This window comes from Hydra vulgaris, chromosome 12 (genome assembly GCF_038396675.1).
Source record: "Hydra vulgaris chromosome 12, alternate assembly HydraT2T_AEP".
Classification (NCBI taxonomy): Eukaryota; Metazoa; Cnidaria; class Hydrozoa; order Anthoathecata; family Hydridae; genus Hydra; species Hydra vulgaris.
The window spans coordinates 82,351,143-82,372,500 of NC_088931.1; the positions used below are offsets into that span (position 1 = coordinate 82,351,143).

General features: G+C 27.2%; 1 protein-coding gene across 2 annotated transcripts in view; it reads left to right on the plus strand.

Annotated features, from left to right (window-relative positions):
• The first annotated feature begins 5,648 nt into the window (after positions 1–5,648).
• Positions 5,649–21,358, plus strand: part of LOC100202187 (dual serine/threonine and tyrosine protein kinase) — a 19,116-nt gene continuing 3,406 nt past the window's right edge. The window contains exons 1-5 of one of the 2 annotated variants that reach the window (XM_065814676.1): positions 5,655–6,661; positions 14,105–14,959; positions 15,284–15,334; positions 15,479–16,026; positions 16,200–16,446. In XM_065814676.1, the coding sequence (XP_065670748.1) occupies positions 6,020–6,661; positions 14,105–14,959; positions 15,284–15,334; positions 15,479–16,026; positions 16,200–16,446 (2,343 nt within the window). In that variant the 5' untranslated portion in view covers positions 5,655–6,019. Of the gene's footprint in view, positions 6,662–14,104; positions 14,960–15,283; positions 15,335–15,478; positions 16,027–16,199; positions 16,447–21,358 lie in introns of both variants that reach the window. The other variant, XM_065814677.1, reaches the window with a different exon arrangement.

Below are 21,358 nucleotides of genomic sequence, written 5' to 3' on the forward strand. Positions count from 1 at the left end.
TTTTTTGTTATTCAAAATAAGCTTTAACAATGTTTTTACATCATAAAAATACAACGCATAAAAATTTCAACTAGGGCTGGCAGAAGACAAAGTCTTATCATCCAGTCCCGTTAATATAACTGAAAAATACAGCTGATAATAATGAAAAAAAGAAAAAAAAAAATTAAAACGAGAACTGTCTAAGCAATCAGTTTACTGTCTATAGAAAAAAATAAAAAATTAATTATTTCTTCATATTATTTTTTTAAACTTTCTCTTTTTATTCTACTTTTATTATTATACATGCATACACACACGCGTGCGCGTACATACATACATGTCTGTTCATATATACATACAATACTGAATAAATCTGGATTATATTGCATCTACAAATTGCGTCAGTATTATAAAATAAAATAACACCATACGTGTTTTAAGTACCATACAAGATAAATTAAGATGTTGCGTCAATTAATAACATTAAATCACCTAAGATTAACAAAAAGTAAAAACATTGAATATTAGGATTACCAAAAGTTTTTAATAATAGGATAGTAATTGCTTTGTATCAAAATCAAATAAGTGTTGTTTTGTTGCTTGTTTAAAATGTTGAAAATAAAGTTTTTATATTACTTGTTAAAAGCAAGTTCCAAAAACGCGGCCCTCGGCAAGATAACAAAAAATCAGCTTGTTTTGACAACGCTTTTGGTATAAAACACATTAAATACTTTTTTCAATTGAACATTAGTTAGTAAAAACTATAAATTATGAAGATGTTACAAACAGCGAAAAGCAAAGCTTGGAAAGCTGTTTTTTAACATTCTCGTTTTTAACTGCTTCCCTAAAAAAAGTTAGTTTCTCTAAAACTCGCTTTTTTAGCTTTGTTCCGTTTAGAACAAATAATTAAGGTTCTTTTATTGGTATTACTATTCCAAAAAAACTTTAATGTGACTAAAAAAACATCAATGCAAACGCTTAACTTTGATGGCAGCAAATCAAGCAGCATTGTCGTTTTGGCAAAGCAAATGTCGTTTTGGCAAAGCTTCAACAAGTCAAAATAGTGAACCGAATCAGTGCAAAAATTAAAAATGCAAGATTTGACTTTATAAAACATGCATATTAAAGCGATGTGTAAAAGACACTAAATTTTATAACACTAAAAAGTGTTGCACAGGTTACAATTCAATTAGAACTTCAAAAGCTCTAAATGTCACAACAACAGGAATACAAAAAAAAAATTAAATTGCTTTTATTTTCGTTGCTATATTATTGGATGGTTTTTTAACTTTTATCGTTAGTTGTTGTTTTTTTAAGTTATCTTTATAGCTTGCTTTTTTCAATTTAATAAATTTTCTTAAGAAAAAAAAAAACTTTCTCTCCATATAATTAAATACAGCTTAAAATTTTCTATAGCTGAAGTTTTAATTAAAAGTCTTATTTCTATTTCATTCGACCCGATTTTACTCTGTGTAATACAATATTTTAAAAGCAAATTGTAAAAGCTTAGTAGATAACATGTTTTTAAGGCAATTAGTATAGGAGATTGATAATGTGCCTAAAAATAGTATCAAGGTTAGAACTATGGAAACTCTTATAAAGATTATAAAAACAAAGAATGATACCCTCAAACATTATTCCTCAGTAATGCTCAATCAATTTGAAAATAAACTATATAACAAAATGATAATAAAAATTATTTGTGTAAAATAAGAATAATTATCGCTTTATTATTATTACTACTATTATTTTTTTTAAATAAATTGAAATGAGGCAAATACCAAATATTATTTATGTAAATATGGTATTTAACATGACTATATTTACATCTAAAATAACATCGAACATACTGCAAATCTGGTTGCACTACCGCTCCTACTTTCTGCTTTTTCTAGTAGTTTACTTGAAGGTGCTGGTTAACAGCACCTTTAAGAACAATTATTTTCAGGTTGGCGCCTAGGGTTGTACGTTGAAGCACAGTTTTTATGAAATTAAATTAACACCACCGAGTTGGCAAGTAAACTATAAAAATATAGAAGTTATAAAATTTTTCCTTTAGCGTCAAAAGAAGCAGCAATTTTAATTTCAACTTGTGGCACTAAATTTTAGGTATATCATCCCATATTCACGATACATACCATTAGTCCATAGTAATATTCCGTTAAATTTTAACAAACTTTTGGTTTTAAAATTACGATATAAAATCGTTTTTCAAAAAAAGTTTAAGTTTTGTATAAATTTTGGTCAAAATCTTTGCACAAAAATAAAAAAGATAAATTAAACTTTTGTTATTAAAAAAATGTTATCTTAGCAACGTGAAGTTTTAACGTATCAACAGAGAAACGCAAGACTCAAATTTTGAAAAACATAACGAATGCTTTGAATTGTTAGAAAAAAGATTAAAAGTTTAAAAAAATATTGAACTCCTCGTTTACATGCAGACATTTATTAAGAAAAAGCTAAAGATCTGACTATGTTTTGTGCAACTTCTTGTGATAAAAGCAAATAGTGTAATAAAGTAAGTGCAATTATTTTTGAACTGCTACGGAATGCCTGCAAATATACCATAAAAAGTATAAGGAAAGCGTACTTGCTGAAACAAATGAAGTACCAGAGAATACTGAAATTTAGGATAACATTTCAAAAAATAAGATAAAAATTCCCCTAAAAAACTCCAGATACGACTACAAGTAAAAGAAAAACTTCCACAAAAGAGGAGTTATTTAGTTATTTCATAGAAGAAGAGTTATTTATCGATTTTTATCGTTATTCAGGTTATTTATCGATTTTTATCGTTATTCAGGTTATTTATCGATTACTATCTGTAAATTTTAGAAAAATTTTTTTTGTTGTTATTTATTTTGTTATCTTGACTTCATGTCTGTTTTTAATGCAATTTTTATGTATGTTTTATGTTGCCTAATTTTTATGTAGTATGTTTTATGTTGTTTAATTTTATATAATGTAACTTTTTATACTGAAAAATAAATTAATAAAATAAAACTTAATGTTGTCAAAATTATTCAAACTGTAAAGGCTCTTAAATACCATTGCAAATCCTAAGAACTTGGTCATTGAAGAGAATAATGCTTAACATTTATTATTCATGAGTCTTTTTTTAGTTTAAATCTTTAGTTTTTATTTATAAGAATCAGTTTAGTTTGAATTTTTAAGGATCAGCATTTTGAATTTGTAAAATTGTTTTCCTAAAACTACTAATCACTTTCCACAGAGAAAAGTTTTTTTAACTCTAAAATTTTATAGATAAATTACTTTGATTAAATATGAAAAAAGAGAGACATTAAACAAGGAGTATAAACAAGGTTTTTCATATAGAAAAACCTTGTTTATACTCCTATAGAAAATTTAATGCTTTTTTGAATGTTTTGAAATATAAAAGGTGACTTAATTAGTTGCAGATAAAGTTCTGTAAAACTCATTGAGTAGAAACCAGAGATGTAATCAAGAAGTTAAAGGACTAAGAATAAGACCAAGATATTATGACTCAAGACAGAGACAAAAACCAAGACTTAAAAATTCAAGACCAATACCAAGATCAAGACATCAAAAAGGCAACCCAAGACCAAGACTTTGAAAATTTTCAAAAGGCCAAAAGCAATACTTAGATTCTTAGAAGTTTAACACAACTAGACTCATACTCGCCCATGTATGTACACTATTGGGCTATTAGGTCAGCTATCGTTTTCCATTTAGACATATTTATTTATAAAAGAACGTAAATACGCATGATAATATAATTATGTTATGGGAAATTCCTCAGTGCGCTGTTGCAGTATACTAAAGATATCTTACAATAACAAATAAGATAATTACAATAACAAAAAACTAACAGGTTTCTTCTATTGTTCAAAACGAATATGTACCAATAAAATATGACTCAAGATCATTGTACTGTGAAATTAACAATAGCATACAATTTTAACCCTAACCCTGGCAAAAGCAAACATGTTATACTTTTTTTAACTATACCCAGTGGGGATGCGTTGTTTAGGGGACGTCCATTGGATATCTTACGGACATCTAGATGTCCGTAAAACGTCTGACGGATGTCCCGTGCCTTACTGGGTAGTAGTTACATACTATTGTTACAAAAAAATAAAAATAAAGTCAAGGTTAAATATTTTCTTTAAGTACTTTTTGAAAGAAGTAAAACAGGCATTTAAGTATCACTTGGTTTCGTAACTTAAATAACACGTTAATCCTAGAAATAGCATTTTATTATTAATTACTAATCCAAACAAAAGCTGTTGACAGTTTTTGCAAGGATCAAGTGTAGTAAAGGTCGGAGAACAAGACCAAGACTCCAGGTTTTCATGATCAAGGGTAAGACCAAGACACCAAGCTTCAAAACCAAGACCAAGACAATTAAATATTTTAAGTTTCGAGACCTACATTTCTGGTATAAACTAATAAAATGGATAAATATTAAGATTATTGTTTGCATTATTTTTATTGTTATTTTTTTTATTAGTATTATTATTTTAATAATTATTATTGTTATTTTTTTTGCATCTGAAAAAATTTAACTGCGTGAATAGTCATAGAAGAAGTAAATAACTATTTTTTTGTTCAATTGCATACGTTTCGTTTACTTTTGTCTCAAAATAGCGTAATAATGAAGCAATTACGAAGTAGCATAAAATTAAACTTTAAAAGACTATTGCATCGAACTCCACTTTTTATTGAAACGCCATTGCAAGCTACTTACTGAGTGTAGTCACAATTTTATTTCACCCTATATCAGGTTAGTTTCTGAACAGTCTTGTTTGCAAAACAAAAATTAGTTTTAGTGTAAAGTTGCAATTAAAATTAGACGGGTAACATAGGTTCATAAATTGAATTCAATTTGATAATGCTTATTTCATATAAAAGCTATTCGTGCCCTATTGCTATTTTGAATAATTTTCATTGTTTTATTTCTTCTAAAACTAATCAAAATATTTAAGAAATATTTTGATTAGTTTTAGAAGAAATATATTCTTTCATTTATGTAGCTTTTTGCTACGAGCCCTAAAATTTCTTTGAATTTTCAAACATTATCGGTTTTTGTATTAAAATATTGTTTTAAAATATTGCAATGATTATTACTGCTTCATTTTCTTTTTTACTATTCACCTCACTTCAAACAAGATTATTGAAAACAATGAGAAAAATGTTTTATTAATTAATGGATGCAACATTGTAAATTTAGATTAGCTTTTGTGGTTTTTTTTCCGTAAGGGGATGGTCAAAATGCGACTTTTAGTTTTTATTTAAGTATTATTGCTTGAATTGTTAAACAAAATCATTGCATTCTTTAGATAGCTTTTATGTCAATTTTTTGCTAACCAAGAAACTGGCGATTAAACGAACTATGCGAACATTAGAAAAATTTGCCGCAATAATTTTACTTTACCGTTACATTGAAAACTCTTTGTGGTCTAAAACAAATAATTTGCGAAAGTCAATTTTAAGTATTTTCTAAATTGACGGTTTCCATTAAGAATCTCTTAATTTATAATTGAATATATACAAATTACAACATGACATTTTATATGTTTTCGGTTATCATTTTTAGTTTACATTATTTAGTTTTTAAATTAAAAGAAATTTGCTGAGAGTTTTACGCCAATTACACAATTTAAATACAAAAAAATTAATAATTACACCCATTCGAAATCGCGCACCCATTTAAATCGCAATTAGTCAAGTGAAATATAAAAGCATTTTTGGTCTATTTCAATTTGTTTTTCATTTAAACTAATAATTAAGTGCAGTAATATATATGTAGTTATATAGGTTTTGAAAATTAAAGAAAATTCAACATGAATCTACAAAACTTTAAATTTTAAAGCACTTATTACTATACATGTTAAATCCTGTCAAACGCATATACAGCTTGTATATAAGTTTGTAATAATAACATGAATATCTATGAACATTTTGCATTTTTATACATAATTCATTTATTTGATAATTGAAAATTTGGTTTCTTTTTATAAGAATGATTATTAAAATTAAATGAAACGTTTTGTGGAAAATGTCTGCAAATCTTCCATATGAGCTGACAAAGTTTAAAGAGCATACCAAACTACTTAAACAAGTTAAAAAAGAAACTGATAGAGCATTCTATGAAATTCAGCAATCTGGTCATTTTCCACAGGAAACACTACGTGCATATCTTTTACCTCAAGATGAATATCACGAGTTAGCTAATATTTGTGAAAAGCCACCTACAATAATTGTTCTTGGAACATCTTGTTATGCAAAAGTATGTGCAATTAATGAATTAGTTGGTGAACCAATTCTTCCTATTATTGAAGATGGAGATAAGTCTACTATGTGGCGAATGGTGCGATTTAAACATGGCTACTATTCTACACTCAGTTTAGTATTGCCAGATAGTTATGAGTTAGCTGCTGCACTTGATGCATATGAAGGAACATGGCGATCTGTTCCACGAGCAGATTTAGAACTTAGAGGCCGGGATCGTTGTGATCCAGCATTAACTGCAGCAGTAGCTGAAGTTAGTTTAGATCATCCTTTATTAAAAACAGGTGCAGAAATAATTTGTTCACCATCCAATTCAGGAAACTGCGTTGAACAAGTCTTTAAAACCTGTGTAGCAGAGATTTTGCCAATCATTATATTTGCAACTGACACAGATACTATTGAACAAAAGGTAATTGCAGCTGTTGTTGATATTGTTTATGTATTTTTATTTCATGCATTTTTAACATTTTGTGTCTACCACATATTTTTGTACTTATTTTTAAAATTAGAAATCTTTTTTAAAAGGTAGTATAAGCTAAAAAAAAATTTTTTTTTCATTATGAGAAAGGTTTTTACATATTCTAAAAACACTTTTCAAGTTTTAGTAATTTATTTAAATTTAACTTTTACTGCTTCTTTTTTTTTATTTTTTGTTTTTTTTTATATTTAATTTAAACTTTGTTTATATGAAATTAAAAATATCATGTTGACATAAATAAGTAATTTGACATAGTTGGAAAAAAAAAGATAGAATTAGAACTTTATCGGCAAACTAATTGAAAAATTATCTTAAAAATTCAAAAAAGGAATTTAACTTAGTCTTTTTGTGTTTTTAGTCTTTTTTTTTTTTTCAAAACTGAGATATTTTAAATTAAGCAAACCTTTTAGAATTAACTAATGCTGATAAGTACAAAAAATGCACTACAATATTTGAAAAAATATGTGAGAATATACAATAAAAAAATAACTTTAAACAAGTTTTTTGATTAAAGATTTTATATAAGATCTTGCTAACCATACACCTTATACATAATAAGGTGTGTATACTTTAAACATTTGTAAGTGTGTATATTAAAAACATTTTAACAGTTTTTAATGAGTTTTTTTTTTTTTAAAGTTAGTTTAAAGTTGTGCTAAAATTTTACTTTTTAACCGTTTTAATTTTATTTATTATTATTATTTTTAACATATAACTTGAACAGAAAATGAACAGACCTTCAAACAATTTTGGAATATTGCAGAGTTAAGAAATATAGCAAATAAATTTAAAAAGTTTATTTTGCTTGTAAACTAAATAAACTTTTTAAATTTATTTGCTAGATATCATTTACATTTTTTTATATACAAAAGTAGTATTTTGTATACAAATATCTTACCTTTTTTTTCTTCTATACATAGACATTATAATCAATAATATGTAATAGAACATTGTCCCCATTTATATTTAAATTACGATTTAACAGTACATGCATGTGTTTTTGTGATACAATAGTTCAAATAATAATATTTATTTATCAGAGTTGGTTAATTTTATGTTATTATATATATATATATATATATATATATATATATATATATATATATATATATATATATATATATATATATATATATATATATATATATACACACAGTATGCGACAAAAGTGTTTACATGTTTTTGAAAAATATTCTTTTTTAAAATAAATGATTGAAATACATTATATATCAATATATATATACCAAAATAAAGGTAATTCATTGTAGTTTCATGTTTTGAGCCTGAATTTAAATGAATGAGAAGTGTTTATAGCAAATTATTTATTGAAACAAAATGTCAGATGTAAACAGTTTTGTCGCAATTTATGCTATTATTAATTTTAATGCGAAATTAATACTTTGTGTAGCCTCCACGACTTCTAATGACTGCTGTAATTCTCGCAGGCATGCTACCAATCAACTTCTTGCATTCTTCAACAGTTATCGAACTCCAAACATACTCAACTCATTCCCATAATTCTTTGTCGACTGGCTGCTCTTGTTTCATAATTATAAACTCGATTCTTCACAATAGACCAAAGATTCTCGATCGGGTTAAGATCGGGACTTTGCGCAGGCCACTCTAGAATCTTAAATTTCTTCGAATTTAGGAATTCTAATGTGATTTTTGCCTTGTGCTTTGGATCATTGTCTTGCATAAAGAGTGTCGAACGAATTTGCTTTCACCATCCTCGTAAACTAGGCAAATAGCCATTGTTTAAAATGTCAATATAATGTTTCGCATCCATTATTCCATCAATTTTTATGATTTTACCAACACCAGACGAAGAGAAACATCCCCAAAACAACAACTTTCCGCCGCCATATTTTACTGTTGGAATAAAGTCACGATCAGAAGTTCCTTCTCCAGCTTTTTTCCATACATATCGAATGCCATCAGAGCCAATCAAGTTAATCTTGCTTTCATCTGTCCAAATCACCTTACTCCACTCAGCAAAAGTCCAGTTTTCATACTTCTTTGCAAATTCCAATCGTTGTTTACGATGTTTCGGTGTTAGTAGTGGTTTCTTGATCTTCTTTTTTGCCTTGAATCCAATTCTCTTGAGTTCTCTCTGCACTGTTCGAGTACTTACCACTGTACCTTGAGCATTATTTAATTGTTTCTTTACATCGTGTGCTGATTTTGCTTTATTTGTCATGATTAATCTAGAAATTGTTCTCTGATCTCGAGTAGTGAAAATTTTCTTGCGTCCATTTTTGTTGCATTTCTCCTCTATATCGTTTCGCTTCTTAATTTTATAGACTAAGCAATAAGATATATTAAGTTCTCGTCCTATCTCACGAAGAGACAATCCTGATTTAAGCTTCTGAAAAGCTAAATTTTCAATTTCTTTCAACACTTTCTTCATTCTTTCAATTATAATTTTTCTGTTGTTTACATTACGAATTTTAAGTATAAATAAACCGTTTATTACTAATTGAGATATGTTTTATTTAAACAAATTAAAAATATAGCCACAAAGTATTAATTTCGCATTAAAATTAATAATAGCATAAATCGCGACAAAACTGTTTACATCTGACATTTTGTTTCAATAAATAATTTGCTATAAACACTTCTCATTCATTTAAATTCAGGCTCAAAACATGAAACTTCAATGAATTACCTTTATTTTGGTATATATATTGATATATAAACATGTATTTCAATCATTTATTTTAAAAAAGAATATTTTTCAAAAACATGTAAACACTTTTGTTGCATACTGTATATATATATATTGTTATTAGTTATGATTTATACTATAAAAATAATTGAAAATGCATAAAATGGTTATAACCAGCATTGGTTATACATGAAATATATTGGAAACAAGAAAATAATGCTTCATTTAAAAAGTTTGATTAAGTTGATGATTAAACTGACTGAATAAAGTTTGCAATCACATTACATCCTCAAGCATTATTTGTTCAAGAGTTCCTTAATGAAGGATTTAACAAATTAACTGGTTTTTTAAATTATAACTCTGCTATGTTTAAGCAATTCTCGTTGAAAAGCTCTATAATGATGGTTATGATGATGGTGGTTAGCAAAAATCACCTCTTTGTTTTTCTTTCTAAAATATTTCATATAGTATTGTAACTAAAAAAGTTAAAAAGGAGGTCTAAAAATCATGGTTACAATCAGGAGCAATGAGCCAATCTGATGGAAAGTTAAAAACTTTACATGTTTTTTTTTGTGCAAACTTTAGCTGGCATTAGATAAATTTAAAATATTTAATTTTTAGATAAATGTTAACTACTTTTTTCATGGAATAATTTCAAGAAGTTTTTTTACAGTACAAAAACTAGCAATACAACTATATAAAAAAAAACATAGGTGTTGAACTATTCATTGACTTTATTCATTGACACATTCCACCATTTAAAATTTAAAACTGAACCTTATAATATTATTTTCTAGTTTTACTAAATTTTTTTAAATCTAATTTACTCCTAACAAAGCTGCAAGAAACTACAATTTCTAGTAGGAGTTATAAAGAAACAAAGAATAATGTTAAAGAGTTTAAATGTTAAAAGCTTATAATGCTATAGGCTTTGTTGAAACATTTAGGCTCTTCAGAAACATTGTTGTTTTGTGTTTTGGACTAACATTAGATACAAGTTTTTATGAAAAGATCCAACAGTTCAAGCAATCAAAATCACTTCAAAACCAACAAAAACAGTTCAAAACCTCTTTTTGCTAGTCACTGTGACTCCTAAAGCACATCCTACTTTTTACCATGTTCTAGAATACATTAAATGCCATGGCACTTCACTTAGTTTATTCAGCAAACAGATAACAGAAGCAATGCATTCAATATTCAAACAACAATAGATACAAAAGAAACAAATCCTATCTTGATTATTTATCTCCAGAAGATTATATACACCTCAAGCAATGAGCTATGCTGTTGTCTCAGTTGGTCTAACAGCAATTCATATAAAACATGACACTGCTAAAGCTCTGATATTTTACAGCCGTAAATTGAATCATCCTCTTTGAGAGTAACCACTGAGTTTGAGAAACCATACTTCCAGTTAGCCTCAGAACCATTAAAATGAGTTTTAGAGCTGTACCCTAATTATAAAGAGATAAAAAAAGAGTTACATAGCGACTATAACAGGTTTACATTTACACCAGCCTAATAGGTGAAAAAAAGTCTTGCAAGGCTAGTAAACAGAGTTTTTTTTGCTTTCTACAAGAAAGAAGCTGGATGCAGTAAACATCTGCTCAAGATGAGTATTTATTGAGATATTATCTGTAGCTCTCACTCAACAAAGGCAGAATTTTTGAAAAAGAAAAGCTTAAGAGAAAAAGGCTCTGACATTTTTATGTAAGAGTTTTCTCTTAGCCTGCATAGAAGCAAATCTTAAAGGGCAACAAGACATGAGGCAGGCTGTACTATATTACATGTAGCCAGTAGCAGGGTAATCATGATAATCCTTCACCTGACCTGAGTAATCAAAAATTACTTCTGTAAGCAGCATTTTAACATTTTGCTCAGAAGATTTTGAATATGTGTTATATATATGTTGAATATGTGTCTATTATATTTTTGCAGTCACTCTAAGTCACTGAGCTAAAACAACACTTGATGTTCAAATAGAACATGAACATACGTATTGTAACTTATGAGTAAGCTAACACTGCATTAGAGGTTCAAGTAGAACACAAACATATATTTATTAACTTACAGGTGAATGAACAGAGTGCTAGAGGCTCATATAGAACACAAACAAACATATAAAAATTTAGATATGATCTAACACCTTGCCAGAGGTGAACACAGAACACAAACATACATATACAGTAATTTAACCCAAGTCACAAATATGCATATACAGTAACTTACAAGTGAGCTAAAACTGCAACAAAGATATTTTTAATAATAAAAGATATTATAAATATTATAGAAAGTAAATATGATAGATATTATATAGTAACAGGAACTTTAGTAACAGATGAATAAAAAATGTTTTAAAGCAGGACATGTGACCAGAGGCGCCAAAAGCATTTTTTGGTCTTTGAGATAGCTAGCTTCCAGACTTGGAGCAAACTCCAAACATTTATATGTTTATACTTATGTCAAATAAGGATGCTTTGCAACAATTGCGATGATTGGAACTTGGGATCAAAAAAGCCCCAAAATTTTGTCTCCCTCCCTGCCCCAAACATGAGCAACGAGTTGATGAAATATTTTTTGTACTATTTTCAACTAGACTTATATTCATCAATAAATTTTAAATTTTATAGTAAAATATTTTAGCATTCAAATATTATGACCATATAAAGTTTAAACCCCCTCAATTTGAGGGGGTTGCAAATTTTATATTGTCATAATTTTTGAACACTAAGAGATATTACTATAAAACTTAAAATTTATTGATGAATATAAGTCTAGTTGAAAATAGTACAAAAAATTTTCATCGACTTGTTGCTCTCACGTTTGGGGTAGGGGGGACAAACTTTTGGGGCTTTTTTGATCCCAAGTTCCAATCATCGAAATTTTTTGCAAAGCATCCTTATTTGACATAAGTATAAACATATAAATGTTTGGAGTTTGCTCCATGTCTAAAAGTTACTATATAATATCTATAATATTTACTTTGTCTTTTATTGTTAAAAATATCTTTGTTGCAGCGTATGACCAAAAAATGCTTTTGGCACCCCTTCATGTGACAGATTGCACTGAATTACCTGTTACCAGTAACAGGGTGGTTATGATGATCTTAGGCCTGACCCTTATCTGTACAGTGAAAATATTTTTACATAACTAATTTGTTTAAACAAGAAATATTTTCTTAACCTTATCTCAACCATTAGTTTTTGATTTATTATAATTGTTTTATTATTTGCAATACCTATAGTATAAATGGTTTAAACAATTTGTATATGGTACTGTATATATGTAATATTTTTATTATAGTGGCCTCTATAGTTGTTATATTTTTCTATAACATTTAGGTTCATAAAAAAAATAAATTAAGTATAATTGAAATTGGATATAGTTTATAAGAAAAAACTATTAGTTAAAACTTTGCTCCCAATCATGTAACAATTTTACAATAAGCTTTGGAAAAAGTAGACAGAAAAAACTTTTAAAAACAATTAGAAAAACTTTAAATTTATACAATATGAAAATAAGAACTTAAAGTATTCATGTGCAAGGTCTTTACTAAGAGATTTTTTGTTGCCCACAAGTTTAAATGATTTCATTGTGAAAAATATACACAAAGTCAATAATCAAGGCTTCTCATTTACCTCCTTGTCTCATTTACCTCCTTGGAGAGTAGTTATAAAAAGTTGTTCTAACTTGAAGAATCATTGGAAGATACATATCATGTTTTCAAAATAAAACTTCTTAACTTAATGGTTGTTTCAATCACAAAATCTGGTTGATTTAATGCAGTAACATTTTTGAATTGTTTAAGAACATTCTTTTGTATATGTTATATTTTACACACTACTATTTTAGATATCTGGAAAAAAGGTTCCAAGAAGGGCACTAAAAAAAATCTTAGTGCACTAATCAACAGGTTTTAAAGAACACAAAGTGCTTAATTTTTGATTTTTTTGTTTGTTTGTAAATATTCTCAAAAATTATTAAGTTGTTATTTTTGTTGTTTTTAAAACAATTCAGTCGTTAATGTAAAACATTTGCAGTTATAATAATTCTGTTTATTTTACTTTTTTAGGTAAAGATAATTGCTATCCATTTAGATATTTTAGGAGGCATTGTTGATAAATGTATTTTTGAAAGTAAAACAGTTTTTGGAATTACAACAGTACAAAAGTATGCTTTAGGCATACTTTTGGCACAGACACTTTAAAAAAACAAAAACAAAAATCATATTTTTTTTTGCTTTATATCAAAAGGAAAAGTAGGATAGAAACATGAAATTAAAGTAGAACATTAAATTTTATTAATATTGTGAAAACAGTCTAAAGTAACCACATTTTTTGGGATATCAGTAAATTTTGAATTAGTCAAATCAATATTTTTCATGAGTTTCTTAGCTATAGATTCAACTATAAAAAATTTCTAAAAAAGATTTGCAATTTTAAACATTTAAGTTAATAATATATTTTATTAACTAGCCTAGTGTACTTTAATTATCTCAAACTTCATGTTGCTCTAGAATGTCTGAATGTATTTTGGGTGCTTATTAGTAGCATACCTTCTCATAATTATTCTTTTTGCCTACTGACAAATTAGAAATTATTTTCACTATAATTTATATTTGTTATTTTGTAATAATAGATACTTTGTTTATTTTAAATATTTGTATTATTTAAGTTAAACAAGCATATTTTTTTTCTTGCATTTAGGATATCGATGAATTGATCCAAATTAATTCGTTTGCTATGAATCGATTACCTGTGTTTTTTATTAAAGTACCTTCTCGAGTAAACTATGAGTTAAATGAATCTCATCAAGACGCAATCAAACAAACCACTTTTAATGCCAGTGATTCACCTCTGTATACTCAACTTTATAATTTAGGTTTTTTAGTAAAAGAAACAATAGGTACACATGAAACAAATGCATCTAATGATATAAATAGTTTTAATAGTATTTCAGTTATTAGAAGTGTTACTCCTAAGAGTGCCCTTATAGAAGATTTTTCGTTATTTCCTTGTTTTTTAATGTTTGTTCGACAAGTATTACAATACCATATAATTGCTGCTGCATGTGTATTGAATGATGCACACACAAGGTGTCTCGGTATGTTTATAAACTCTGCATTTGATATGGCTCGTGATATTAATGTTACACCAAAACGGATAGCTTATGCACGCTCCAAAGAAGCTGAACTGTTTCAATCTCTCATTAATATTGCAAATAAAAAACAAGAAGAAATAAGAGAAGTAATTCGAAATACCATTGAAGTTTTATGTCCACAATTACAACAAGAAGCTGAACTTTTAAAGATTCAAGGAGTTGTATTTAAGCAAAATAATGAGCTTGCAGATGTTGAAGATTTAGAAAAGTGTATTCAACAAGTTCAGGAGCTTGTTTTAAGTAGGTTAAATCAATCAGTTGCTGGTAAGTTAATCAGTTCAGTTGAATATCTAAAAGAAAGTTATGTTGGTACCTTGACACGATGTTTGACAAGTCTTGAAAAAGCTGATGCTGAATTTGCAAGAGAAAGTGGAGTTGTTGCCTCAGTGGCATTGAAACAGGTATTATTATTGTTGCTGAAATGAAATTTTTTTTTAATAGATTATTTGTTCTATTTTTGATGATCATAAGTTAGTTTATTAAATGTGGTTACATAAATCAAAGCCAGAAATAAAATCATATATTAAATAAAATAAAATTTGTTGACAGAAACTCGGTCTCATTTGTTCTTTGCACTTATTGTTCTTTGCTTATTCTTTATTCAAAGAGGGTGTAATATCTAATACTTTGTGGTCATGATTTATTGATCATATTAGTTCACTAAAATGTACTCGCCTTTCATTTATGGTTTTAGCTTTGTTACAACACCCATCTTGTATTTATAGAGCAGAAAAGAAACATCTTTAACACCTTGTGCTAGTGTTCATTTCAAAGAGGTGCGACTAATTTGTTTATATTGAAATAATATAAACATGTATTAACTTCTTTCAACATTTTTTGTTTATCTGAGAATTGTTTTATATTATATTATAATAATTCTTACTTTTTTATGTTTTAAAGTTGTATAGCTTTTATAAAAGGTTTTAGATGCAGCTTACCAGGTAGAAGTTACTGTACAAGCTAGTTTTTCATTCACTCGCCTTTTGTGGGAAAAGCTCAAGCAAGCCGTTCAGATGCTTCCAGGAAAACATTCTCCTGTTATAGATTCCTCTTGGAAAAGAAAAGTTGCTGGTGATGTAATAAGGTGCATAAGTGAATCTAGACTGGCAAAGAATATCTGCTCACAATTTCGTGCTCGTCTTATGCGTTCTCATGAAGCATTTACTCATTCAATGAGAATTCTAGAAATGCGACACAATGGCCGACTAGAAAAAAAAGAAGAGCAGCGCCTAAAGCTAAGAAAGGTTTTTGCACCTCGAGTTGCAAGATGTGTTCTTGAAAGTACATCATTAAGAGATTTAGTCTTGTTTGGAATGCCACAGCTTGGTCGTGAAATTGGTCGAGGTCAGTATGGTGTTGTTTATGCATGTGATAAATGGGGAGGAAAAGGACCTTGCGCCATCAAATCAGTTGTACCTCCTGATGATAAACATTGGAATGATTTAGCTCTTGAATTTTACTATACAAGGTACTTGTATTTAATGTTTGATTTATACATTTTTAGTAATAGTAATTTAATAATTAATAGTTTAAATACATAATTAAAAGTTTATTTACACGATAAAATATTTAAATAATTAATATATTAACAATACATAATTTGCCATTTTAATTAATATTTCCTACTTATTTATGTTTTAGAGCTATTCCAGAGCATGATCGAATTGTGCAGATTCGAGGTTCAGTAATTGATTATACATATGCTGGAGGTAGTTCTCCAGCTGTTTTACTTATCATGGATCGATTGCAAAGAGATTTGTATGCTGGTATAAAATGTGGTATGAGTTTTCGTAGTCGTTTACAAGTTGCCATAGATGTGGTTGAAGGGCTAAGATATTTACATAGTCAAGGTCTAATTCATCGAGATATTAAACTCAAAAATGTCTTAGTAAGTTTTTTTCTTCATTTTTTGTATTGAGTAAAACTTTAAAAAAATTTATACTCAATACAAAAAATGAAGAAAATTTTTGTTTTAAATTTAAACAAAAATTTTTTTTGTTCATTTGTTCAACTTTTATGAAAAATGCTTTTTTTTTACCTGTTTTTTTTTTTTTTTTAATCATTTTATCTAGTATTTATTCAAAGCATTCTCTTTGCTATTTTGTTTTAATTTAAGTAGGGAAAAAAATAAATTTTTTAAATCGCGCAGGCTAACTTAAAAAAGACCATCTTGCCAGCACTTTTTTGAGCTCTGGCATTAAATTTCAAATGGAGAAGACATATATATATATATATATATATATATATATATATATATATATATATATATATATATATATATATATATATATATATATATAAACAAGCCTTTCTTGAGAAGCGCTTGTAGTCGCGCGCCTTGTTTGTTCATGTTTAAATTAATTTTTTTAGAATAACTGACCACTGCAGTACGCATTTTTTAACTTACAAAGCATTTCGATAATTCACTGCAAAAAGCTTAACTTATTTACAAAGGAAAAAAAAACAATGCTTAAATAAGGAAACAAAACTGTAACGAAATATCAAGTTTAATTATATAAACTAGAAAATTTATTAATTATAAAAAGTAAATATAAAAAAAAAGTTTTTTATTATAAAATTTGTTGAAAAAAAATCTTTTATAATGATTTAACAACAATTGAAAGTTTTAATATGCAATTTATTCACGATTTTTATCAGTCCATATAATTAAGAAACTAATTTGCCATGTACAAGAAATTTTGTTAATTTTTTTTTCTTATGTTTATTCGTTTATTACATTTATTTGTTTTATTGTTTGGTTTTTAAAAAGTTTTTGCTATATTTGATGCTTTTTCTCAATACTTATATAATAGGAAAATAAGAAAATAAATTGCTATTTATTTGTAAAAAATATTATTTGAATAATAAATTTTGTTAATGACTGAATAAGTTAAATAAAAGAATAACTTCTTTAATAAATGTATTTACCGCATTTGATGCATGTATGAAATTGTTTCTTTTATATTGCCCAATGTTACTAGAGATAATGAACATAACGATTTCTCTGTTTAAAAAAATGTATTTAAAAACTTAAACAAAAATTTTTTTTAGCTTATTTTATTTAGATTTTCTATCTTCGGTTCTTTTCTTCGAGTATTGCTGATTTATTTTCTTGTTTCTTATAGCTTTATTTTGCCGCGAATTTTTTAAACGCTTACTATATAAAAACGATATGGCCAAGTTGTCTAAAAAAAATACTTTATGTGTGGACGTACAAGCACGCGCTTCCTGGGGAGGCTTACATATATGCACATATAAACATATACATACATATAAATTTAATATACTTATGATATACAAATATACATTAATATAAATATGTATATATGTATATATATACATATATGTATATATGTATATACAAATATCTTTCCATACTTAGCTTATCATAAAATGTCATTAATGGCGTGATCCTAAAAAAGGAACTGCAGGAGCTTTTATATGTGTAAAGAATTCAATATATACAGCTGTGCATAAGCTTTTTCAGAAGCTATCAAAAACAAGAAGTATATGTCAAATCTAGTAATCGTCATCAAAGCAGCCATCATTTCACATGATCAAGGGCTAAACATCCATCTTAACACCTATTTGACTCCTTAAGCCATGTTTTATTTTATTAAAGATTAATTTGTGGACCATATCAGATTTGCACTTTTAAATATTCATTTAGTGAATCTCATTAAAATATAATAAATACATGTTAAGTATTACAACCATAAAAAAAAAAATTATTAATACATTAGAGTTTGAATCTCAAATTTATATTTTAAAAACTTGTTTAACGCCAAATAGAAAACTAATAAAAATTACAGGGTGCACAACTTTTTCTTTCTCTTTGATGTAGATTGGTGGACTTTTCTCTCCATTAGAAGCGATGAATCCTAGCATCATGATGGGCTGATGGTGCTTGGTGTGACACACAGGTGGTGCTTTATCAACCTTCTGCACAATGAATCTGTCATTTCGCCTATTTATCACATAGTCAACACTAAAAAGTTTTTCATCTGAAAAAACTTTAACTGTTGACGAAGTATGGCTTTTTAGCTGATTTAGAAGCTTCTTTGATTGTTCCAATTGTAAAGTTTTTAGTCTTTCTGTTAAAAGTTGACATGAAGGTCGGGCCACACTATTTTCTAAGTGTTTTTAGAGTTCTTCTGATTGTTCTTTCATCAGCATTAAACAATTTTGCTGTCATTGAACATTAATCATAAAAAACAAATTGTGGAAGTATTTTATTTACATCACAAAACCCAGCCAAAAATTAGTTGGCGAATCGCTGCTGCACCCTGTACATCTATTTTTATAAACAGTTTATCAATTGTCTTCTTAGAAATAAGTGATTTTTGAAGCAACACTAAATTTTCAGTGTCGCTTTGCGACTAAGGATAAATCCAAAGCAACATCTTTTGAATTTTAGGAGCTAAGTCTTTAAATATAGGGTACAAATGAATAGCTTCTTCCTTCATTAATCAAGAAGCATATATAACTCTTTTTGGAAATAAACAGTTTAAATCTGTCAAATTTGTATTTTATAAAACCTACTTGTTTTATACAATATAAATTGGATTCACTCCTCTGCTACTATTATCGATAAAATTATTTACAACAGAAAAATGAGCAAATTACTTCGCTTTGAACTGTGACATTTACTAAATTGTCTTTGGCAATATTTGTTGAGCAACTTTTTGAACAAGAGATCCAAATGTAAAGTTAAAATGCTTAAATAAAGTTAATTAAATTATAGTAAACAATTGAATCCATCCATCCATTCATTTTATTTAACTAAAAATTGAAAATTACAAATTTTTATAAGTTTACAAAATTAGGTTAGGTGTCACTCATATAGTTAAAAACTAGTCAATTGGAGTGACACCTAAATAAAATAAACAAACAAATAACAAATTTCAACAGTAATATTAATAAATGAAAGCAAGAGTAATTTAAATTAATTATAAAAAAATAATGATTAAGTTATAATAAATTAAATAAAAAGACAAAAAAATATGGAAACACTCAATTAATAACAACAATAAAAATCATTAGCAGCAACAGCACAAATAATAACAAACTTTACGCAAACGAAAAAACAATTTCATTTACAAACAATTTATGGATGCAACAGCAACAAATTTTAAATCTTTAAAAAATATGAAAGTAATGGGTACAGAATGGGGTTGAAAATGTGTTTTAACTCTTATAATATAGATATCAATTTTGTTAAAAATTAATTTAATAAATATTGTAGTATGAAACAAATGAATTATAACCCATTTATAATAGTAACAAATTTATAAAGAAATGCATGTTTTAACTTTGCAAAGAATATTTTCTGTAACAATATTATATTTTTGATATAACTATGATTTGGCATATGAGAACAACAAAAAGCTAATAAACAAGGTATTAATTCTTGGGATATCACTTTATCTTCATTCGAAAACTTGCTGCTAAGAAATAGTTTTATGCAAGGTGAAAAGAAATCAATTAAAATTTGCTTAGTTTCACCATCAAATGGGATACTGTATATCTAAAAATATATGTATGTATTTAAAAAATAATTAAATTTAAAAAAATAAGGGCATTTAATTTACAACTATATATATACAACAAAATAACCATATTTATTTAAATAACATAAATTTATTATAAAATTAGTTTTCTTTCAATGTAACTAAAAGATAAGAACTATCAATGCCAGGGGTACAACATAGGCAACATCCCCTTCTTTAAAAAAAAAATGCAGGCCATGAAAAAGTTAAATTTTTTACTGAAATAATTTTAAAAGGAACGGTATTGTCCTCAACAGCCATATAAAACTTGTAACACATTGTAAATAAGGCAATGAAACTGTGAAGTAATGATATATTTTTTTTCTTATTTCACTTGTATTTCTTTAATCATATAGGCAGAAAATTGAACTCTATCATGAAACCATAAAGTCAATCCAGGACAATATTTAATACCATTAATCGTGATGCAGGTAACAAAATTGACTTAATTCCAGAAGAATTATAAAAAGAAGCTGCAATGTTTAAAAACCTCTTTATATCACTATAAGGCATATTTTTGAAGTTAAAATGTCTAACAATGTTTATTACTTGGTGTTTCCTCTCAAAAGCCATGCAACTGCTTCTTCTAAAGTGAAAACTCTGTGGTAATAAGAGAGAGACATGTTTAAAGAATATGTAGCAGCTTGATTAGGCATGAGATATGGCAATCAATTGTTGTATATAAAATTATTATTTAAAAATGTTAGTAAAGTACAATAAATAGAGAGAACTTAAACACTGCCAAGTTTCCTTTTAATAACCAAATCTACTATTACAGGTGGTTTTTCACTGTCTTTTGTGTATTGAAATAATTTTTCAAAGTTGCTCAAGCTATGTACTGTGAAAAAAACCTTTTAAAGTCACATGATTCAAGTATAGCTCTATCTGCAAAGGTATTAAATCTTCTAACAAATCACGCAGTAGATCAAAAAGAACTTACTTTGTCACATCAAATACCGTGATTTCAGATCACATCAAATACTCTAATTTTGGATAGAATATTATTAGATTAAACACCTTATAGTTTTGACCATGTCAAGTGTTCAACTCTAAGAATACAAGGATTATCTAATTGACTCTCTTGTGTCTAATCACCTTTCTTACCACCGAAAATGTTTATTATAAACTAATATATTTGACCTGGTTGAAAATGCTATAGCATCTTGCAACTTCCTTGTTAAAACCCTCATTAAACCAGCATATGCTTTGCAAGTTAGAATGAATCACCAATAAAATGTAGGTAAAATTGCA